Source organism: Lepisosteus platostomus, chromosome 3 (genome assembly GCF_059453375.1).
Source record: "Lepisosteus platostomus isolate fLepPlt1 chromosome 3, fLepPlt1.hap1, whole genome shotgun sequence".
In the NCBI taxonomy this organism is placed as follows: Eukaryota; Metazoa; Chordata; class Actinopteri; order Semionotiformes; family Lepisosteidae; genus Lepisosteus; species Lepisosteus platostomus.
The window spans coordinates 39,687,169-39,712,540 of NC_142613.1; the positions used below are offsets into that span (position 1 = coordinate 39,687,169).

General features: G+C 33.9%; 2 protein-coding genes across 3 annotated transcripts in view; both read left to right on the forward strand.

Moving 5' to 3' along the window:
• tmx4 (thioredoxin-related transmembrane protein 4) overlaps positions 1 to 8,715 on the forward strand; it is a 54,770-nt gene extending 46,055 nt beyond the window's left edge. Inside the window, exon 9 of the mRNA XM_088625589.1 lies at positions 7,879 to 8,715. The gene's annotated coding sequence lies outside the window, so the exon portion shown is untranslated. The remainder of the gene's footprint in view (positions 1 to 7,878) is intronic.
• Positions 8,716 to 8,827: 112 nt separating this feature from the next.
• Positions 8,828 to 22,435, forward strand: hao1 (hydroxyacid oxidase (glycolate oxidase) 1). Of its 2 annotated transcripts, none has more exons than XM_088625586.1 (8): positions 8,828 to 9,005; positions 12,644 to 12,795; positions 13,751 to 14,006; positions 16,099 to 16,274; positions 19,146 to 19,237; positions 19,592 to 19,750; positions 19,866 to 19,935; positions 22,295 to 22,435. In XM_088625586.1, the coding sequence occupies exons 1-8, from the start codon at positions 8,869 to 8,871 to the stop codon at positions 22,360 to 22,362; spliced, it is 1,110 nt and encodes a 369-aa protein (XP_088481712.1). In that variant the 5' UTR covers positions 8,828 to 8,868; the 3' UTR covers positions 22,363 to 22,435. The 2 variants fall into 2 exon arrangements, with proteins under 2 accessions (XP_088481712.1, XP_088481713.1); XM_088625587.1 differs by having other exon boundaries at positions 8,865 to 9,005; positions 13,758 to 14,006.
• Positions 22,436 to 25,372: the final 2,937 nt, after the last annotated feature.

Here is a 25,372-nt window from a genome sequence, read left to right on the forward strand (position 1 = left end):
AATTGTTTGTGCTGTATGTAGGGGGGCCAGCTTCACTGAGCTTTTCTGTACTTACAATATTGTTTTGGTGAGGTCAGCTTTTGTGGTTTTTATTAACTAAATCTATATTGCCATTCAGGTCTAAGAACTATTGAATGCATCCTTGTTGTAAGAACGTTGAAAGAATCCTTTCTGGACTGTCATCATTTCCACAATAGCAGATTTTGCAGATACATGTATTAATTTTTAACAAACACAAACATTTTATATTTTAATGATTGTTAAATGGGTACCAGAGTTTTTAAAATGTCCAGGTCATGATTTTTGTTTAAGTTTTATCAGATCAGAGAATTTTGTTGAAAAAGGCTTATCATAGTAGTTGTAACTGCTTCTCTGGGATGTTTTCTGACATTTCTTGATATATTTGTCTTTTCATCTTGAGTGTAATTTTTCTTAGTCTTGCACTTCTAGAAAGATGTCTTATTACATCTTTCATATTTTGTTTGAACCTCTCCTAGATAGGAGTAGTGTACATCGACAGTGGAGAGGATGTGTTACACACTTCATAATGCTGTTAGCCATTTTAGGAACCATGTGTTTGTTCAGTGTATTTAGGTTAATTTACCCCAGTGATTTTACTTCTTATGCTAAGTTTACTAAAACCTTTTGTTTCCAAAAGATTTAGCTCCAAAAAAAGTTAATCACGCTACTTAGTAAAATAATTTAATTGATTGATAATATTCTGGGTTCTAAACTGTTGAGGACCATGTAATCAGCTAATTTAATCGAGTGTACTGTATATCTGCATTTTTGCTCTTACAATAATTAGTAAACTGTATAAAATGTACAATACGGAGCACCAGAGACATCCTTGTGGTGATCCAATAGAAGTGCAACATACATTAGATAACCGTGTCCCCACTTTGGCTTTTTGAGACTGTTTATTAAGAAATTTAGAACCCAAAAGTTAACTTTTATTTAAAGATCTTTGAGAGTTTGTGTACTAGAAAGAGTGATTGGATTGGAAGCAGAGGAAATTGACAAACAAAAATATAACAAATGGACTTTGGCTGGCCAAGATACTGATAGACCCTGTTTAACAATGTGAGTATTGCATCATCTGCAACAACTCCCGGTAAGCAAACTACAGCGGGCCAATGAGGTCCTGTTTGTCTTTGGAAAGTGTTGCTTCATTATCCTCTCAACATTTCTGAGCTTCTCTCTCCCAGTATCAATCTGAGTATCTCACTCTGACAGTACTGCAGGTATGTAAAGTAAATACCCAAGAGACCTGACTGTGACAGAATAAAATTGAATTATTTGACTTAGAAAGAAAAATACAATTTTCTAAATAAAATTGGCTGACAGGTGTTACCAGAACCCTGGTATTAATGCCATATAATTGTTGTATAGGAGGCTTGACAGAACAGTGAAAAGGAATACTGCAGAATCAGTGAATCTGAAAGTGAATCTGAATCTAATGTACCACAACATCAGATCTAAAATGTTTTAGAAACGTAGAAATTAGAAATTGTTAGGCATAAGCTATATTATTATTATCATTATTATTAATATTTCCTTACAAACAAAAGTAGCAAAATATTTCCTGTAATATTTTCTTTTAAGACAGTCAGTATTTTGTCTTCTCAATTACTTAGGCTGTTTATTCCCTTCTTAGCTATATTTCAGGAAAATATCCAGGTGACCTTATTGATGGTCATATACAGATCTCAACAACTAATTTGTAATAAAGATTGCAAAGAATCTACTTCAAAAATATGTCTGACTGGCTCTTTGTATACACATATAATCTATATATAAATAATATCTATTTTTTTTCTGGCCTAAATTTACACAATTTTAATTTTCATTCATGTCCTCAGAACATTGACAGTTGGTCCTGAAGTAGTCCTCTGGGATTACTTTGCCTTTCGGAATCTGTATAATCTCCCCACAGAGTGTGATAAAGATATTTAATATCCATTTCTGTCATTCCTTAGAGAGGCCAAGAAACATATTTGTATTAGTTGAACAGAATCCAGATCAGCAATGTCATGTCTGTACCATGGCAACTGTTCAAAGTTCTATTACTATACATAATATAATCTAAACTTCCTTTGATTTACAATTTTCACTCTTTCCTTAATACCCTAATATCTTGTTGCCCTTTTTTACAATTTTCAGAGATTGTCTGGGTGACAATAGGCATAAACACTTAAAAGCTTTTCAATTTGTCAAGATCAATGTTTCTTATCTGCCTTGCTACCTGCAGGCAATACTCTGTAGTTGTCTTCCGTGAATTTTACTTGTCAGGTATCGGGCCAGTCCTGTGTATTACAAATGTATCATTTTGTAACCCCCTTTGCTGCTTCTACAGTGTTTGCTGTTGCCTTTAGTTTTTTGTCATCTTGTCTAACTTCTGCTTGTTCATATATGTATTTCTGTTTATCCATGAAGTGGCAGGGATTGACAAGATGGCAATCATTCTGTCATCATTATTTTTGATGTTTGACTTGTTTAGATTAACTTTACAGTCATAAAACCTGTAGGTGTGTCTTGTTTTGATAGATTTTCACTTTCATAGCAAGTAGAGCATACTTTCAAACATGCTCACGGAATAGTTTTTCTCTTCATTGCTTCAAAACATACCTTTGAAAATTAATTTGGTTATAATAACTGATAACATGATAACACTACACCACCATAATAATTTAAAGCAATCTGAATAATTTCATTTGCCATTCCTCACAGTAGGAGAAATTATAAAAATACTTACACATGAGTAAATAACAATTATATAATATGACATGAGTTGCAATGATATTAACTCCATTTATGTATTCTCAAAATATTATTTGGAGTATGAACAAGTGAGAAGTGATGTCAGAAGTAATAACATCTTAATGTGGCTATGGTCTTCTTGTTTGCAGCAAGGTACTACTGTATGTTCTTAAAGTACCCTGCAGTAAAATGAGCACCTCTTATAGATCACTCATTTAACACAAATTGTAACTAAGTAACAACCTGCATAATTCAAGGGTTTATTAATTGAATAGTTCTTATTTCAATATATGTGATGTTGTACTGATAAATGTGAGGTATCGGTTAGAAAATGGTATACAGGCTGGTGGCAAAATGAAGAAAGGGTACTGTATATAAAGATACTATTTATTAACATAACAATAACCAATGTTTTTCCTTAGAGAAAAATACTAGATACTGGGGTTGCATGAATTGTGTGAGTGCTTGTTTGCAGAAATAAAAGCTTTGAATCAGAGAGTGGATTTTTTGCACATCTTTCATGTGATTATAGTAAGGGGATTCAAAACAGACGTCAGTTTAAGAAATGTATTCGTTTACTGATACTGAAGTTTTAATTCTATGCGTTCTGAATCTGTACAGCTAGACTACAAGTTTGAACCTGTATTTTAAAGATCCAGTTTGTATTCACAGATTTTTTAAAGGTTACATATTAAATTTGGTTGACTGATATTTTTAGAATATTTGTTTTACACAATCAAGACTGCTTCTATGTACAGTAGAAATATAAAAATTCCCTGATGATATGGGTTTTTGCAAGAGTGAAACTATTCAAACTTCACCAATCAAAAATGCCCTTATGCCACAGAGATACCGTACTGTACTTTGCTTAAGGTGATTTTTTAAATCTGTCTTTATTTTTTTATTTGGTTTCCTAAAAAAAACTTAGAAGTTATATTACATACCCCAGGCAGTAATAAAGAATGATTAACTTGTCTTACCTACAGTATGTGGACACCATTCATCAAGACTGCCTTTCTGGAAATGTTTTTTTCTGAATTGCTTGTTCTCTGCCCAAAAACAGCAGCCATGTCAGAAAATATACTGAGCACTTCATACAAGGTTTGCTGATATCAAATGCAAGCCTGAATTAATGGTGCTTTTCCTACAAAGACATTGAAATATTTTTTTGGAAAACTATGTTTATTTCTGGAAGCAGTTACATTTTAAAATTTGGCTGAAAAAATCCCTAAATTATTTTACCACCTCAAAGCACTAAGATGAAGGCTTTGCTGAAGAATGGTGTTACAGCTCTCCTGGATCTATAAGAACATTAAAAGGTAACAAATAAATTAAATTTAGAGATATTCCTGTAAAATTCCCAGAAGGTAGGATGAAGCTGGATTTCTATCAATTACTAGTGTTCTTTGCAGTAATGCAAAGTTCATTGTAATTTGGATATAACTCACTCAAGCTGCAAGATTTCTAAAAAAATAGATGCATATGAAATGACTGCATACATTTTACAGATTCCCATTAAACGTCTGAAGACCTGTTCTTTGAGTACTGCGTGGTGCATTTCTTATCCAGAACAAATGATGTTACTTAAAGCCTGTTGCCTGTTAGTTGGCATTAATTAAGAGTGAGATTTGTCTTGACACTAAGTTACAAAAAGGTAGAAAAAAATCACACTCTGTTTCACAGCAGACAATTTTCTGTTTTTAAGGTATTACTTAGGTTTAAGAAAAATAAAAAAAACATTCTATTTTAAATTCACAGAACTAACCATTCTTAGACCAGATGTGCTCTTTCTCAATGGTCTGCTTTTTAACACATTTTTAATCATATGATTGAAAATCCAAAATGAGACACCACTTTCATGGTATTTCACCTGTTTGATAACAACAACGTGTTTTTATTTTTGCTGTAAGGTTATGGATTTGTCTACCAAGACATTTTGCGTTTATTAATTATTTTGATATTCTGGTGCACATACAGAACAGTACATTTTATTCAAAAGCTTATTCAAAGCTTATCAATTCAGGGTTGCCAGAGCCTATCCCAGCAAGCGACTGGTGTATGGTGGGATACACACTAGATGGGACACCATGGTACATACAGACACACACACAGACTCAAAAGAGGTCCAAATTTTACAGAAGGCATTTAACCTATCAGTTTTTCATTGGACTGGAAAGTATCAGGCCCTCTTAACATGAGGAGAACATACAGATAACACCCCAGAGCTGGGTATTCAACCTAGGGCCCTCGGCACTGCGATTCAGCAATGCTAACCAGTGTGCCACTGTGCCACCCAAAACACCCTATCATTTGATCCTAAAAACTGACATGCACCCAGCCTGTAATTTACCTACAGGGCTAATACTGTAGATGAGTTTAAACGCTACTAGCTTTTACAGATGCATTTCTAAGGCAGCAGCACAACTTTTCTCTGACACTTTAGGAGTTTGTCCTCAATCTTCTCTAAATGTTTAGCCTCCTGCATAATCCTTAGCATTTTTAGGGATTTCTGCATTACCCACAACACCAAAATAACCAAAATAAAGTACAATGCTATGATGAGAAGCTAAAGTGAAGGGTTAACTATCACCTTGAAGAGAAATTGAATACATTTCTGAAGCTGCAAAATGAAATTTTCATGCTTACTAGTGTGCCGGTGAAAAGCATTAGAAGTCATTGGGAAATCATGCATACAAGGATATGCACAGCTGTTAAATCTCAGTGTCTTGATTATAGCTATTCTGAAGCACATTGCCTGGAATAGATCCAGCTTCTACAGATCTGTACTCCAGTGAACTACAAAAATGTTATATTTTGATATTGAAATTTTTAGAAATTACCTTAAATACTAAAAACAGTACATCAACAAACACAAATACATCAACAACATAGCCACTATCTGCTTCATTGATTGCATACCTCTGTAAAGAAAATATTGTTATTATGAGGTTATCCACTGAAAGCAAAGTATGAAATAACATGAAAAGTGTACAGTGCTAATTTTTTTTAGTTACTGTAGAATTACATGTTTCTCTACAATTTACACTGTGTCTTTGCAGGGTGTTGTGTGTAAAACAAACAAGCAATTGTTAGTCATTGAAGATGTCTTAAATACACAATTAATGTGATTAATGAAATTTAGGATAATATTCATAAAAGATCACTTAAGAGACCATTTACATTTCAAACAAAACTTTAAAAAACAAAAGGAAAATATGTGTATCGGTTAATCACTAGTGGGAAGTGACCCAGAAACTCAATGTTTGTACTGAAGTACAAAGCAGCATCGCCTAGGGAACATATAAAATTTACTAATTAGGTCTGGAACAAGTCGTACATGTTTAAAGAATATTTTTTAAATGGAATCCCTTGTGAATTATTTATCATTTCAGGCAAGGCAGGAAAATGATGTAAATATTTATTTTTTGATAAGCTTATGGGAAATTCTGTGATCTCTGTTAGGTTCTTTCACATAAATTACTAAACTGGCCCCCACCTCTCTATTATAAACCTGCAGGATAAATGAATTCTGTCAGATTGGTGTAACAAATCTATCTCACAATGCCCTTAGATATGTCAGCTTCAAAATCATCCTCCACACTGCTCCAACTCAAAGCTAATTATTTTTGACAACTTGTGACTTATGGACACTTGTCTTGTAAATAATGTCACATTATCACTACAAAGCCTCAAACTTTAAATGTTTCTAAGGCCTGAAAATATAGCTGTAATTTGGTTTTACTATTTTTTTTTCTAACAAAAATATAGTTCATTCCAACACATTTGAGTTTATTTTTTCAAAGTGTGTTACAGATAATATACAGTATGGTGTTTAATCATACCAAGGGCACAAGAAGTGCTTTAAATAACATCAGCTCAGAGGCTCATCTGCTTTCTGCCTGTTTACAATATTGGCTGAAGTGTTACAGCAGAACCCCTCAGAAACCTCTTATCAACAGTACCATAGCATTGGTGTTTCACAGCTATAAATGTTTTCTCTGAAAAGGATGTTAACAAGCAAGTATTTATTTTGCAGTGCTTGATGTAGAACATACAAAAAAGTACACAAAGGACTAGAAAATATTCCCAATAATAGTACAATTTAATAATTTGAGGGACTTGAAAAGGGGTGCTGCATACTGAAAGTCTGACATCCAACCATACAGAATACAATATACTGTATATCTCCCTGAAAAGTCAGCCATAGAGTTAACTCAACAGTCTCTGCTTACATACACAAGGCACAGATCTTAGTTACCACAGCTGTTATTCTGTGCAAAATTTGAAAGGTACTGTATATACTGTACATGTTCTGTATGTAAATATAATACACAAGTCCTTTAAATATACAGTAACTTTGTTTTCTGATTGGTGAAAGTCTTTTTCACAATTTAAATAAAGTTATTCACTGCATATTTATACATATACTGTATGCTTATATTTATGTATGTATTGTTATGAAGGTAAATGTCATTACAACAACATTTTATAATAGAGAGCTATAGCATTATTACAACTGAAAATCATTAAGTGGCTTTCAAAGTAATAAGATACAGTGGCCTTCACTGTCAGTGCACTTAATAACAATCTAGTACACTACTTGATCCTACTGTTCATTCAATTATTTGGTATTGAAAAGTGTTGAAAAGTACTAAGTTAAAAAAAAAAGTTAAAAAGTACTAAATACATGTTATTTATGTTATGTTATTACATGTTACTGTTATTGCTATTGTGTTACTGTCTATTGTCTTATCTTCTGTCCTATTTATATACTGCACCTGAGTGACTAATGAGAAACACTTTTCATTATACTATGCACCTGTGTAAGTTTAATGACAATAAAGTTGAACTGAATGAACATTTTTCATTAATATTTTATACAGCAGTATCAATAAGGTGCAGTGGGACTCTAATGTGAAATATGTCAGCCATGTTCACTCAACACAATTCTGAGATTAAGTTCTGAGACATTTTTGTGAAATTCTGTACTTTTAGGAAAATGAAGACACGATCACACTAGAAAGTATATAAAATTAAAGTCTTAAAAAACAATGTATCACTAATGTTGTAAGAAATATTATTCGGTTAATTGGACTGAATCTTTGTATTCTTGAACAGAGAGGACTACAAGAAGATGAAGTCGACACAATGGACTTCCAATTACAAGAGAAAAATTACCAGTAAGTGGAGACTACTTTGAAACTGAGAAGTGTAGGCATTACTTTAAACAAATTATTGTGGGAATATGAATAAAGCTATGCTGTTGAAACTGGTCTCTTTCGGGAAACTGCTGGAGGACATCCTTAGATTAATTAGCTACTAAAGAAGCTTGATCTGTAAAGATTCTTGCATTATAATGAAGCAGGATCATCCTGAATAAAATCCTAATTTCAATAAGATTTTCTTCAATAATATTAATTTAAAGGAATGTTTTAAAAGTCATTTTGAATGACAATTTTAAAGAGTCCTTGCTATCACTGGCTGCTCTGCAAATCTCACTGTTTTCACCAGCAGATTTTATTGCAGGTTTTAGAAAACATACAAAAAATCAGGTACTGAGATGTTAAAAAAGCCCAGAGTTTGCCTTGCTACCAAGAAATGTGTACAAAGTAATGTAAAACTCTGAACTCCCTGGTGTTCTATTATGATTAATTATTAATATCCTACTTTTAAACAACAACATAACACAGAAAAATCAATAAAATAAACTATAAAAAGGAGTTTTGAAACATTGTGTCTTTTGATATGCCTGCCACGGTTTTGTGTTTTATGTTCTGCAGACATTTTCAGAAATTTTAGAAGTGTTTTATTGTAGTACTTTGTTGAGCAAAGTCTGGTTAAAACTTTATGACAGTGTCTGAGACTGAACCTTCAATATTGATTTACTGTGGAAAAAAGAGTATGAGTAGGCAGCCTGATATACTGGGGAAAAAAATCCCTTAAGCAATCTTTGGTTGCAAGAAGGTGGTTCTCTGGTGATTGTGAAATAAACATTAGTTCAAAAAGTCCTTAAAACAAACTCAAATGTTAATAATTCATAGAACTCCTGTCATCTTTGTAAAAAAGTTTTGAAAGGCTCCAGTTTGTATCTGTTGTCTAATCGAAGAAATGTCAGAGAAGCCAGTCTGCATCAGTGACTATGAGCAGCAGGCAAAAATTATTCTCCCTAAAGCTGTTTTTGATTATTATTTTTCTGGAGCTGATGAGCAAGAAACATTAGCTGATAATGTAGCAGCATTTTCCAGGTAAATTACAAATACTGTGGTTCATGGTATTAATTAGTAGAACTTTTAAAGTGTAGATCAATAAAACTCAGTTTTACAATTAGTGTATAATCTGTATTTGATATCTTTATTCCTTTTTAGCCAGTGTAAAAGAGTGTGAAATTATTATTCAATTGTCAAGTGACTATTTAATACAGCAGGTGTTCTATGCCATTAACTTGCAATGCACTTGTTTTGCTATGTTCTTACTGCATTCAATATATTAGAAAAATGCATGGTATGGATTTTCAATGTATATATTATGCTAAAGATATATTAGTAATATTTGCAGAAACCTTTTTTTTAATTCTCTCTATTGCTAAATAAAATTCTAACATGATTTCAGAGAGCAGACATACTCCTTCATTATGCAGATTCTAAATAATTTGTTTTCTTTTTGCTTATGCTGTTTCTTTCAGCTTTTCTAATGTAGAGGTGGTGACCAGAACAAAACACAAATAGTAATGATTGTTTTCTAGTACATTTAGATAATTTTATAGAAACGTCATCCTTTCGTTGTTGGTGCAACTGGCATGTTTTTTAAAAAAAATATATTTCTGTAAGTAAGACTATGGGTATTTCTGAACCCAAAGAACATAAGGTAGTTTGCTCCGGACTCCCTGACCCTCTCTGTAAATAATTGGCTTCTGTTCTCAGTTGTAAAAGTACAGTACACTGTTCAGTCTGAGGATCACATGGTGCTGGAGCACTCAGTTGAATTCCAGACCTAGAGTGCTATCTGTGTTGGAATTTGTACTGTATGTTCTTCCTGTGTTTGCAATGGTTTTTGCTGGGTGCTCTGGTGTCCCCTCACAGTATAAAGATATCCTGGTAGGTTAAATGGCTTTTGGCAAAACTGGCCCCAATGTGAGTGCCTGCATATTTATATTTGTGTCTTTTTCTTCCATTACTGTGTGTCTGCCCTGTGATGGACTGGCATCCTGTCCAGGGTATATTCCACATTGGCCCCATTGCTTGCCTGGATAGGATCCAGCTCCCTTGCAACCCTGAATTGGAGATTGCTGCAATAATTTGCTTCTTACAGCACTCTAGCTGGAGCATTTAACCCTTTACACTATTTTTCTACCCATTAACAGTTATTAGTCATAGATATACAGGCTAGATATACATTCATGCTTGAATTCTTGCTGTCAGCAATGCAATAATTAAACTTTTATGAGGAACATTAGCCCTCTGAAAATATAAATGCACTATACAGTATTGTATGCTTTGTTTTCCTCCAGTACTGTTGTTACTTGTAAATAGAACTGTATAAGTTAGTTGAGTTAAATCCATCTTGACTATTTTTCCACAGAATTCTATTCTTTATCCCATAATAAGTCCTATTGTGTTCCCTTAAATGGAAGAATGTCAGCTTTCATGAAATTATAATCCTATGTTTTTTACTCTATAGTTTCAAAATACTGTATACATCAGATTATACTGTACAGTATGTGACATCTACTTGACATAAACTTGACGTTCACAGTACCTTGATGGTTCTATCATCTGTGTTTTCTTCATTCTGTCTTGATTATTTTGAGAAGATTATGTCTATACATGCATTCCCTCTAGTGGACATTCTTACAAAGACATGTCTGCCATCTCAGTTTCTTATATTCTGCTGTTGTGCTTCAATGGCTTGTTAATAACAGCAAAAATTCCAAACTACATACTGTAGTTTAGACTTTTAAATTTTGGTCAAACACCTGTATCACTCTGCCAAGAAGCTTAAACCTGGTTAAAAATTGTCAGTGTAACACGTCAGGGGCAATTTGTAAAATGCTAACTACAGGGCTAAATAAATTAAATCCTCATTTAGGACAAATATGACTTTGCTCAATGCAATGCTATCATGACTATAGTATGGCGTTTTCATTTTATCAGCAGAACACATTATTCATATTTTTTCTGTTATATGATGTTTTTTGTTTCTATTTGATGGATGGTTTGTATAATCTGGAGGGCACTGTATGTGAAGAAAAAAAATCCTCAGTGAAATTTTATGTGTGATCTCCATAAGGCTTTCCAGTGATTATATTGTATAAATTGCAAGTCAACCACTATTTTTAATAGAATGAGTTCAGTTCATTCTCTCTACATTATGGTACACATTATGCATTCTTTATTACAAAACACAGTTCAGATCTTTAAATGTGACTATGAAAAAATATGTTTTGACAGTTTAATTATTAATTTAAATTTAATTTAAGTTTCAATATCATAAACTAAAACTTCTTAATCAATTTTACATTAATAATTAATGACTATGTTTTATACAATTTCAGTTTTGAATAATTGATTTCAGTTGTCAATTTAAATTAAGGACTACATTTTACCACCACATTAAATTAGAGGGATAATTTCAGAGAGATATTACAGAACACTGTTGAAAATACAGCAACCTCACATGCAAATGATATACAAACACATTGCTACCAAACTCTATCAGAGATAAATAGGAGTTTGATGAGTTGAGCTGACACCACAATTCAAATATGTATTAGAAATATAAAGACAAATAGTTTGTTTTGCAAACTACTATAGGACATATTTTTTATCTTTCTTAGACAGCACCATTACTAACTTGTATCTTAACAGGGTTAGGGTTAGGGTTAGGGTTAGGGTTACTAACTTGTATCTTAGCAGGGTTGGGTTTGGTCAGTGCTAGAAAGGGAATATTTAAGAGTAAGCACATTGCTGTTGTTAGTGTAGTTGGTGAACCAGTAGGTAGCACTTTTCTATCTGGACCAGAATTTCAAAACCATTAACCATTAACAGTATGGTTACAGAGCACTGTGCTGAAAGAAGTGCTGTCCTTTGGTTGAGATGTTAAACTGAGGTCCTGACTACATCATCAGCTTATTTATAGCGCTGTAAATGTATGGATGTTAACCCTATTGACTTGAATGTGTTTTAAAGTAATCAAGCTAAGAAAATTAGCATTAATAATATATTATTATATTAATTCCTTAACTTCTTTCATCATAAATTCAGTCTAACAGGCTGAAAGAAATATGAAAATAAGTTTTTACATTATTATAGTTACTATACTGTTTTCAAAACAACATTCTATAGTTGCACACAGTTAAGCTCTGCCAGTATTGTCAACAATAAATGGCATTTAATATCTAGAAAGACACAAGTATCATTGAGGCAGAAAGAGTGTTTTTTATATCTTGTTTATCTTTTAAGATTTTTAAATAACTACTGTATATGGCCTTGGAATATATAGAAATGTTGTTGTTCTCCTTACTCTGCACAGTAACCTTCACAGCAATAAACCATCTACAGCTTTTTGTGATGCATGTGCATGAAGAGTTGAACAGACATGTCTGGTTTTGTTCTGATTGGCTTGCTTTAAAGCAAAAGTATGCAATTCCACGCTGAACAATCTAACAGATTAGCATACTTTTAATGTTTTGCATTCTTTGGAATGTGAAAGCTTTTACAGGTTCAACAACATTTGTTGTTAAGAAGCTTCTTCTAGTGGAAGTCAGAGGGGCTCAGTCAATGAAGAAACCACAGTACCTGTGAAATGCAGCATGAGTTCTCTGTCTTGGTTTGAATCCAGTTCTAAACAACAACAGTGATTGTAATAATGCCATCTTGTTTTGAAGATGGAAGCTGTATCCACGTGTGCTCAGGGATGTGTCTCGAGTAGACCTGTCAGTGTCAGTCCTGGGACAGCAGCTCAGTATGCCAGTCTGTGTAGCTGCCACTGCCATGCAGCGAATGGCACATCCCGCTGGGGAAACAGCGACTGCAAAAGGTACAGCAGTTGCAGAGCTCCTTCTTTATGGCTCTTTTCACTTGATATTTTCCTTAGTGCGCATCTGCTTCACTCACTTTGCCTCTAAAAGTTAGTTTGATTTAGCTGGATTTCAATTAGTTTGATTCATAAAGTACATAACTTCACTCAAATGCAAATATTATATTTTTGTGTTAATAATTTTAACTTTCTAATACTTTAAAATCAGTATTATGTATGTTGGTATACATTATATAAGATGCATATTGTGGGTGCATTTGGGATGTGCTATTTACTCTTTCTAAATTATGCCTTGGAACAACAGGCAGTTTGAAGTCTGTGAATGATTAAGGATCAGATATGGGTTGCATTAATATATTTACACAAAATATTGCTCAAAAACCATCAGTCTGTTAACTGCACCATTAGTCTTTGAACAGCCAATACTATCAGGATCTGTCTGAACTGCAATTCTGTGTTGGTCACAAAATACCAATCGACATCCACAAGATGGAGCTCCAGGACCAATAACAGTAGTCTTTACTTTTCACTTCCAGATAATATTTTGACTCGATTAAGGGAATTCACTGAATTTGCTCCTTTTTGAAAAGCAAAGAGTTTGCTCTAAAATGAGTATAGATGATTGTAATTTGTGATGATAAAAGTGGAGATATGTAAATATTTTAACCAGGATTTAACCCACACAGAAAAAAAAGAATCAATAAAATTAAGAAAAACAACAACTTTTTTTTCATTATACATTCAACCTACACAACGTACGGTATTACACAACTATTTAAAAACAAATGGCAGGCTGATTGTATTCACTTCTTCAGGACTAAATACTTCAGCACTATCACACTTAGTGAAAATAGGATGTTTTATATTTGATGTCCATCACATTATCTGTCTATAGGCTTATTTGTTAACATGATAAGATGTTGTAAAAATAGTTAGTCATTGTCTCTTTTCTCAGCATGCAGGTCTTCTGGCACAGGAATGATGCTGAGCTCCTGGGCAACCTCCAGTATCGAAGAAGTGGCACAGAACGCCCCCGATGGTGTTCGCTGGCTGCAGCTTTACATTTACAAAGACAGAGAGCTAACCAAATCTTTAGTAAAGCGAGCTGAAAGCGCAGGATATAAGGGGATTTTTGTCACTGTGGATACACCGTACCTAGGGAGGCGACGGAATGATGTGCGCAACAGGTTTAAGCTCACACCTCATCTGAAGTAAGCACAAACAAAGCCAGAACTAAAGTGTTTTTCCAGTGTGAGGCATTGGATAATTCAATTACTGAATGGGAAAGAGCTTTTTTAAAAAAACTGTAGCATTTTCGGTATATTAAATATTTGGGATGCATATTTTTAAAACTGATGGGAGAAAATGATATGTAGTGGACAGCAGAAAATATATGTCATCGCAACCACAGCTAGATTTTTTCAGAAAATAAACATAGAGGGAAAGCATGATAAAAACAGACTGTATAATATATTAGCAAATATTATGATTTGGAGTAAAAGGAATATATTCCTGAAGTATTTCATAAGCAAAGGAGGCCAGAAAAGAAAGTATTTTTTAATATGTTCGGTCTTGACCAAAATCATAAAAGTAATAAATTTGATATTTAAAACTTTTCTCGTACATTGCTTGTTTGGAACACAAACTGAAGCTGAACATCTGCAAAAGTGTTTTATGTATTTATGGAAACAAGCTCATGCTGAAATGGTTTATCCACCTCAAAGATTAGTTGTCACTCTTGAAGCTTAATAGGAACCAAGAACATTCATCAGAAAAGCCAGTTCTTATTTGAATACATTTTATACAGAAAAGGCTAGACATCTTATAAATACAGTTACAGCTGAACCTATCTTTGAAGTGTTCTTATGTCAGAGTTAACTCACCCTCTTCCTGCTGTCAAATTTGTTGGCAGTTTCAGAACTTAGCATTGATGCAATACTTCTATTATTGTTTCATTTTGTAAAGGTGTATCATTGCCTTTGGATGACAAAACCAAAATAATCTCTTATAAGCCATAAGCATCCAGTTTACTGTACATATAATATACAGTATATGTAAGAGCCAAAACAGGTGATAAGCTCGATATTGTGGCTTAAAATGAATAGTGTGATTATGAGTATACAGAATAATTGTTTATATGTATTAAATACATGTCCATTCCTTATTATATTTATTCAATGCCAGTGTGTTGATGGCCTACATGATATACTAAGGATACATCAAAAGATGATTTGGCACTTTGCATCAGATTCATAAGGAAATTATCAGGGAAATGTAGCATTTACTTTTTATTGAACAGACACAAAATTGGTCAAAACATTTTATTGATTAATTTGTCATAAAATATTGATCAACAGAGCATTTATTTGTAAAGGGCACAGGCTAGTTGTCCTAGAGGCAACTAGAAATTGCAAGCATCTGCAATGCATGTTTAAATATTTGCACCGTGTGCTGATGCTGGCTGTCCTAACCCTCTCATAGAGCCTTGACAGCATGTTTCTCTTCACTAGTCTTTGAGCCTTAAATACCTCACATCATCTCATCTCTTCCAACATATGTTGAATGGCGCTAGAACCTGGCAAGTAGGGCATGTCAATCATGGCTTATCGGTCATGTTTTCATGAACACCCATTAAGAAAGCTGTTGTTACATGATTTAAGGGGCTTTGCTGTTCTGCAAGAATGTTTTCATGACACTCCAGTATGTCATGTCACAGGGGAGCAGGTGAGATCCCAGGACCTGATCAATGTAGCGTAATGCAGTCAAGTTGCTATCAAGTGGACTTTTATAGAAACTAGACATTTATGTTCAGACCAACATATTACTGCCTCTCTATTGATCTTGGCAAGATGATCCAGACTGTGGCCTGTCATTGATGGACTCTCTTTGGCTTGTACTCCTTGCTAAGTCACTCAAACGTATTCTGATCAGTGATGAATGGTTAATTTATTAAAATGATGCCAAAAACATTGAATTAATATTCAAAATCCAGAAACAGTATATTTTCTAAAATAAAATTCAGTACAAGTATAGAGTGAGATTTTTAATTCCATGCTTAGTTTAAGTATACTACAGTGTTGAAAGGTATCCCATTTGTACTGAAGAAAATGAGTACCATAGTATGAACTTCTCAACCTTTTGAATATCTTTTTCTTGGCTTAACTTAAAATGGCAACAAGGTACTATTGAAGAGAGAGGGGTGATATTTGGAAAAGGTGTTCCTGGATTGCTCTCCAAAAAAAACAATAACAAATTCAGTCTAATTTAATTTTGTAATCATGCTGTGTTGATTTTCTTCTTCAGGATGGCCAATTTTGAGTCCCCTGATTTGGCATTCTCTTCAAAGGAAAGCTATAAGGAAGATAGTGGGTTGGCTGTTTATGTAAAACAGGCAATAGATCCTACGCTGAAATGGGAAGATATTGTGTGGCTGAAAAAATTAACTACTTTACCAGTAGTGGTGAAAGGAATTTTAAGAGGTGAGCACAAGTGACCATACTTTCAAGATATGAAAGCAACAAATACTCTATGCATGCTGTCTGATAAAGACTAAAGGGAACTGCTGCTTCTTTTAAACCTTAGTGTTTCTGTTGCATGTATTCATTCCCAGACCTACTGTATAGTTAACAGAGTAACAGACAACCATGCCAATCTCTTGTTTAACCATACACATATTTTAGGATTTTACTGAAACATTTTACTGCGAAATGTAACTGGAAGGATTTCGGTAAAAAGTAACATGATGAACACTCATCAAGTAATTCAGATGAGTTTAACTGCAAGTATAGCAGTGTTTAATTAACCTCCTATTTACTGTCAAAGCTGACTTGTTCTAGATACAGAGACATCTTTGCTTCTTCTGTCTTTCCAAAATGTACTGTACTTACATTTACTGAAGCCTTTACCTGCTCTAATTTGAGCCACTCATGAGCTAGTTTCTTTCTATGGTCCAAATAAGATCTACAAATAACACCCATAGGAACCTGGGATATCTGTTATTTCCTTGCACAATGCAATAGGTTTGCCTCCTAGATATATTGTTGCCATAGAGACATATGTTGGTTTGTATTGGTACAATCCTCCTAGGCAACAGGTACTGTAGATCTCAGGCATTGCTTCCTTTTTACCCCTATTAGTGGTGATAACACATTACAATATATCATAAAACAGTTTAATCTTAGTTTTCCTGTTATTTAATTTTTGTGATATGATCCCCCTATCTTTTATTACTTGATGATTTCAAGCACAGAAACATAAATAATGTAATGCATTATCATACTATATAATATCTTGAAGATCACAGTAGATTAGTAACATGTAAAGAAACTATTTTTTTATCTTAGTTGTTTGAGAGTTTTACCAGTTAGCATTGTTGACAGATCTGCTGTAAACCTACTGTGATTCCAAGACTACCATAGGGTCACTTCTTATGGAAATGGCTGAAGTATGTTTTTTTTTTCCAAAGCAGTACTTTGTGATGACAAATTAGCCATACTGAAAAATGAATACTGTACCATGTATTCAGCTGAACTTAAAAAAAAGATTTTCCATGGTAACCATTGCTCTTAAACAGTTAAATTAACATTAATTTGATACGTGCCTTGCTGAACAAAATACCTTCTGTTGAACCTTATCGCTTGCAGATTTGCTGGGGAAGCAAGGTAGCATTGTATAGAAGTCTGGGCCACAGTGATATGCTTACTGACCTTGAAGAACAATATACTAGTTAAAATTTAAGTGGAAACAGCAGTGAATCACATTCTCAGTAGGAGACGGATCATATAAAAAATAAAATTGAAAAACAGATGCCTTTGAAGGCATTAGAAATTCTAAATACATACAGTATTAGAAATTATTAATGATTAGCTTTGTTTTGAAAACTTAAATAGGAAACCATGTTTACAGGCACAGGAGTGACTTGTGCCACTTCCAGCAATGAGCTAGTCGGTGCCCTTAGATAGAATATAAAAAGTAATCTAATTAATCTAAGTCAAGTCAAAACCCAAGGCTTGTCAGTTCTGGATGTTTCCATTAATGACTATAAAATAATGTTACCATTCTGAGGTTTGTGTAGTAAAAATGTTAAGAAAATAAAGAGTGATGTGTAAAAGTAGTATGTACTTTCAATTATCTCTGTACTTGCTTGTAGATCTTGACTTTCCGTTAAGAACAGCCAAGTCATTTTTTCTTCTTTCTTTGCCTTCATGGAAAAAGCAGATATGAATAAAACTTTTCATCAAGTTCTCTTCATCAGGTATACAACGATGCAGCCCCAGTCAAGCACTGTCAAGCATTTCTTACTCAGAGATTTCCATATGTCAGATATAATACTATTTCGAAATGGATATTACATCTCTACATATTGTACATTTTGAAAAGCCATGTGGACAAAACGACTACTGTAATACAACTTCAATTACAAAGTTATCCGTGCCAGCAGCAGTATTTTACCTCATAGCTTTTGCAGCAAAATATAGGATTGAAGACAGATTCAATCCGTCTTGCAAAGAGTTACAGATTTATTATATTGAATCAAATATATAACATTTTAATTCTATTCATAAATGGCTTATTTACAGCAGAGGAACTAAAAGAAATTTTCAATAGCAGTAAAGGTACACCATTAAACATTTTATGACCGGACAGAGTGTGAGACTATTTCGATATGATAAATCTGGTAATTGTGGGTATTTTAAAATAATGGTTGCTATTCATATCTGATAAAGATATGCCTTGAGTGACACAGTGTTGATTTGGATGTCAATAGAGAGTCAGGATTGTGAAAAACAATATAGCAGGTGATGGAAAACCTTCTTAACTTATTGGAGATACATTTTTGCATCTTTAATGCAATATTTCAAGGTACTAACTATTTAAACTAAACTGTTACTGTGTATTTTACTTAACGTATTTAATATGCGTGGGTCAAGTTTGAGAATTCCATCAATACACATGGAAGTATGAAACAGGGGTTATTGAAAATTAGTGTGGTGTTGCATCTTGTCCAAATTTGGCGTTCACTTTTCCTCTTGAGTTTTAACTTTTGTAACTAAACCTTTTAATTTTAGTTAATTGGAATGTCCGCACCATAAAACTCTCCTCCAACATGTCTTTGTTGTTACTCAAAATGCTACTGACTGCATTTATGTGGGTTAAATAACATTCAATTAGATCTGAAACAAGCATCAGCACGACAGGAGATTTTCCACTGCATTTTTCATTTTCAGTCCCTTTGGAAGTTCAGAGAGCACAAACATACAAAAAAAAAGTCTTCTGAGATGCTATAATTTCCATCATGGTGGTCATAATTAAGTGTAATTTCTGAAACGCTGAATCTCTTACTCCTCTAGTTGATGATGCGCGAGAAGCTCTTAAATATGGTGTTGATGGAATAGTTGTGTCAAACCATGGTGCTCGGCAGCTGGATTGTGTGCCTGCAACTGTAAGTATCAGCAAAACCACATGAAAAGCAGAGTGTAATGTGCTGTAATGTGCTTAATTATCACTCAGGTGTGGGTTTTTATTTAATTTGCTCCTTTAACTGCAGGAGGTGCGGGCTGCAAAACCGTAGTTAGAAGACTGTGCAATTCCTAACTAATCACATTCACAAGTGACTTATAATCTTGCCATTATCTGCCTTACCCCTTCTGGTCTGTGCATTGATTAACACTGTGTTTTTCTATTACCCTGCAATAATTCTCTGCAATGTAGGTAAAACAAGCAGTTTCCTGCTCAAAATATGAAAGCATTGTTAAGTCTAACCATACATAGCATAATTTTCCATGTGTCCAAGCAGATTGACGTCCTTCCTGAAATTGTTGAAGCTGTTGGAGGAAAAGTGGAAGTCTTCTTGGATGGAGGGATACGTAGAGGCACAGATGTCCTCAAAGCTTTGGCACTGGGTGCCAAAGCAGTGTTCATTGGACGCCCTATTCTCTGGGGATTAGCCTGTCAGGTGCGGGGTTTACAATTCATGTCTAAATGGAATGGTAATGACATGCCATTTGTGATATTCTTTCTAGGAGTAAAGCATTTGAAAGCAAATCACACATATCTTCTTCTGCACACAGGGTGAAAAAGGAGTAAGTGAAGTTCTTGAATTGCTGAGAGAAGAACTGCGCTTAGCAGTTGCACTTGTAGGTGAGTTTGAGACAAATTTGTCATGTTTTGTAAATTATCACAACACTGAGATCCCCAAATAAATCACTTAAGTAGCTTTTATTTGTTTTGGATAATGTGATAGAATTTTAAAACAATATGTTACAAATAAAATCAATTATTTTTGGTTGAAATCCTAGAATTCTGTAGTCCCAATTGACGTACTCAATCTACATTTCATAATTAATTTCCGTTCCCACTTGTCAAAATATAACAGCACATTTTCATCTGCAGAGAAAATTTTCACACTGGCATAATACAAGCAGAGTGCAAGAATATTCTGTTAATACGTCAACAGGCACCTTACCTCCTTGTAGCCTGCTCTTGTGAACTAAACAAGTTAGTGTCAAAATGGACACTGGTTAATACTTGGGATTGGAGGTCTCAGAATGAAAACATGGTTACTGTTATTAGTGTTGGTAGACTAGTAGGTGGTACTTGTTCTCCCAGCTTACAATGTCTTATAAATGCACAAATGTGGTAAAAGGAGACAAAGTTCTGTTTCACCTTCATTCAATTATGAAGCAATTTCTCACTCCTCTGTATGATCTGTTCTGTACGTACATAAATGGGTGCTGCATTTCATTTTTAGTGAGTCCCCTTCTATAAGTAAAGCATTTTAGGATACTTTTGGATGAAAATCACTATGTAAATGTTAGGTATTATTATTAGTGGTAGTAGTAGTCTAATACCTATGAAAGGAAATTCCATAAATTCCAAAACAATTTGGAATTTGTAAATGCTGTGTGGTGGTTTTTTTTTTACAAATGTGAAACACCTCTGAGTATCCCTATCTTTCAAATGCACCATTTAATTAAGTCACAATGTTCTGTGATACAATTGAAACAATTACCGAAAATGTATTTTGCCAAGCCATTTAATGTATCTTAAAATGGGAAGATCAGACAGTTAGTGATATGTTAGTGAACGTCTTCAATAAAAAATAACTATGTCATTTTCAATTTATTTTTTGTTTATCAAGTACCATTAAGAAACCATAAAGAGTCATTAGTATGTTTCTGAACAGACAGTGAAATGTATGGAAGTGCTTTGCTGCCACCAAGTAAAAAAAAGATTCCTGAGTTATCTCGTATTTACAAGATACCAAATTATCTCGGAATTATGAAATAACAGATTATCTCGGAATTACGAAATAGCAACAATCATATCAGTGTACTGTATGAACAACCTGCTACATTTGCAATGACAGTACAGTGCCTACAAGCTATCGATAGGATTGCTGGCATTGTGGGTTTAGTGTTCCTGACAATGTGCAACTCTGCGAAATGCACACAGACTGACTTTCCCCTTGGGTTTATTCATAATGAAATGTTACGGTTTGTACACGGTTTCAACCATGAGGACACTCACACATACTGTATTCGCAAACAAGAACAAGGGTGCCCTGGAATCAGTTCTACTACTTAAAACTGATTCCTATAATGTAGGTACTGTATAGCACGCCAATTTGTGCCCTTGCGTGACCTATATATTGTACAGTACATACCATTCTAGAAATGCTAAATATTCTTAATGTAAATGACAAATGCATGATGTTGTAACAAAAGTGTCTGTTCTCAGGTTTTCTTATGTAAATGAAGATAAGCTCAATTCAGCCTGACCAAGGCTGGAGTGAAAAAATGCACACATGGAAACTCAGCTATTGAACAATCAAGTACAGTACTTGGCAAGATTACACAAGTAGCATTCTTCACATGTTGTAACAAAAATTGTGTAATTCAATAATTCAATGTAGAAGTAGAATTATAATACTTTTATGAAGTGGGTCTTTTAAAACTGCAACAATATTTGTAAACATCTCTGCTTACTCTTTGGAGGAAATAAGAACACCACCATGTTCTTTCTCTGGGTGAAGTCATTATTGATTTATTTTAACCATATTCCATATGACACTATACCCTTCATGTCTGAATAACCTAGCATTCTTAAACTCTGCTAAGACCCAGATGTAGAATTTAAAATTATTTAGTGCCTATACTAATAGAATTACTACTCATAAAGAAAATCCAGATGGCCCTAGCTCTGCATACTGTATATTACAGTGCATTGAAATTTAGTACACTTCAGTGGAACCCAAAAATGAGACATACTGATGCATGGATTACCTTGTTACTCATATCATTTGGTTACTTATTGTCAATCACAGGAACAGAGGTGTTGCATTCTATAATATTTCTTTATGCTTGCCAAGAGTTTCATACATGTTAGGATAATGCTTTTTTATAATCACTTCTATTATTCACATCAATCTGTCAAGGAGTCTTTAGTTAACTGTACATGAATCATAGATTTATAACTGCTTTTTTTCTTTTTTCTTTAGGCTGCACTACAGTGAAAGAAATTGAGAAGTCTATTGTAAGAAAGTCTCAGTTTACTTCACGAATTTAAGAAGAGATTACTGTCTTGCATAATAAAAGGATTCTGTGTTCACAGACTTTGATGCTGTGACTGAGTGACTAGATATTGTTTTTATTTGTATTTCTCCTTAAAAGTGCACACTCACCATTTGCAGTATTCTATTCTTTTTATTTTGAAAAAGGTTTATGCAATGAGCATTTGGTTTATAGTTTTTAAAATACTAATCTCTGCGTCTGTATTCTCCATAAATCAAAGCATATTCTAATGGTTAAATTCAGATTGAACAAATATATGTAAAAAGTATTTTTTTCAGGGTTGACAGTAATGCAGTACACATATTTCAATATTGCTATTTAGGCATAAATATATTTTCCACCCTATATTTAACTTCTTTTTGAGTGTTTACTTCAAAACAAAAGACTCTAAAATTTATTTTGCTCCATAATGGAGGGTTGGACATTTGCTTTTCCTATTAAAAACTCCTTTGAAATCCCTAATATCTAACATGTTTTGATTTTCCTGTTAATTATAATAAGAAAGATAAACTTGTTTTTCATGAGGTTGTGGATTTGTCTTTTCTGTCTACACTCAGAACCCTTTTAAGTTTACTGTGAGGGGATTCCTCTTTATAGCAATTACAGTATCTCTTAGAAGTTTAACTAATTACTGTTTTTTTGGGAAAAAATCATGCATGTTGAAAAGGAGTTGCAATCTAAAAAGTCAAAGCTTTCAAATCAGCCATTAATCATGACTTGCTCGAGATTTACTAAAAACGTTGTCTTTTTGTGGAAAAGGGGACTTTATATTCCCAGACTACACTAAGGTTTCTTTACTGAGGGCTAAAGGCTGGAGCTCATAAGGGTTGTTATCAATAATTATATAATACAAGTGGTTTGCCAAATCTTACTTTTAAATTTCCAGTTCAGTAAAGTACTTTAGTTCAGTAAAGTAGTTCAGTAAAGCAAGGGATAACTGTATTGATCTATTTGAATAACTTATCATTGTTGACAGAAGCCTTAGAGCACAAGGTTCCCAGCTCTCTGCAAACAGGGATATCAATGCAGTCAAACAGCTCTCCTTAATCTAGGGATGTCTTCTTGGACTGGAGGCAACAATTCAATTTAATCCTGAAAAGATTTACTGAAGGCATTCTCAAAAAACCACATTTCACATAGTTTGCAATGCTTGATTTGTGAGTGGCACTGAGTGGAACATGACATTATAAAGAAAATATTTGCTTTGTTTCCTTCACACTTAATGAATTTATGATTAAAGACACATTTGTGTCTAAGAAGTGCAATTTGCACTGCATTCATACGGTATGTGTTACCTGTATTTTGGAGTAATATATACAGTACCTTTGCAAAAGTATTCAGACCCTTCCTATGGTGTCTCATTTTGTGCAATTACAAAATTGTACCTTCAGATTTTTATAAATTTAATTCAAAACCTGATTACTTAAACTGAAGACTTCAAAGGGTAAAATAAAGCTACTATAAAAGCCAGCAAAAACTAACAAAAAAATGAGATATTTATCCACCAACTTTGCAGACTGGTTTACTGCAGTTTTTTCCCCACTCTTAGCAGATTTGCTCAAGCTCTCTCAAGTTGCTTTGGGATCATCTATGGATAGCAGTCTTCACATCTTTCTACAGATTTCCAATAGGAATCAAGTCAGGACAGGATCATTTAAGGACATTCATTTTCCCATTTTTAAGCTACTCAGTATAGAATAGCTTTAGTCTTGTGTTTTAGGTCATTGTCCAGCTGAATGATTCATTTTTGTCCTGGTTTTAGGTGTGAAGCATGTTTTTCCTCTAAGATTTGCCAGTACTTTGCTTCATGTTCCCATCAGTCTTGAAAACCTTCCCAGTCCCTCCTGATGAGAAGCAGAATTATAACATAGTGCTGCCATCACCATGTTTGTGAGTAGGGATAGTGTTGGCTAAATGATGCACTATGTTGGGTTTGCATCTGATGTAACACTTTGCATTTACACTGAGGGGCTTTGGTTTACTCTCATTTGACTACAGCACCATTTTTAGAGGATCACCTAGGTGCTTTGTTGTAAATTTATTACAGGCTAATTTTTAGTAAGGCTTCTTTTTTTTGCTATCTTGCCATACAGGATAATTTTCTGAAATATTCTGAATATTACTGAATAATGCTCATTTTCATCCATCTCAGGATATTCAGAGACCTTTAATATTTTGTGTTCCCTTCCCCCTACGTTTGCATTTCAGTGACTGTATTCCTGACATAATTTGTATTATATTAATTTGAAAATTGTGTCTGTGGCCCATTAAGGTAATTTAGTGTAGCTAATTTAATTTAATTTGACACAGCAAGAGGTTAGAATATTTGTGCTCTTGTGACTTTATCATTTATAATTATGAATAATTATCTACAGTATTCACTTTCTTCTTTTGCTTTGAATTGCTGCTTCAAAGTGTCATGTCTGCAAGGTTTCAAGCAACAAATTGTGAAATCTCCAAGTGAATACTTTTGGAAAACACTGCATCTAAATTTGGGTGGCATGGTGGCACAGTGATTAGAATTGCTGCCTTGCAGTATTGGGACCATGGGTTCAATTCCTGAGCTAGTATCTTTGTGGAGTTTATGTTTTTTCCATGTGCATGTGTTTCCTCCGGGTACTTCAGTTTTCCTCCCACAGTCCACAGACATACTGGTAGGTTAATTGGTTTCTGGGAAAACTGGCTCTGGTGAGAGCCAGGTGAGAGCATGCCTGTGTTTGTTCTGCCAATGACTGGAATCCTGTCCAGGGGAGGGTGTATCCTACCTTTTGCTCTCATTGTCTGCTGGGATAGGCTCTGGCTCCCACACGACCTTTTATCGGATAAAGTGGTTAGAACATAGATAGATCTTACTTTTAGATGTATGCTTTAAATACGTTGTTACTGTTTTCCTACAGTTTTCTTGTTCTTGAATTGATGTTGCTTTTTGTCACCAGTGATATCATTTAATATTCTACGTTTGCTATGCTGCGTTTTGTAAAAAAAAATATCCATTGGAGTAATTT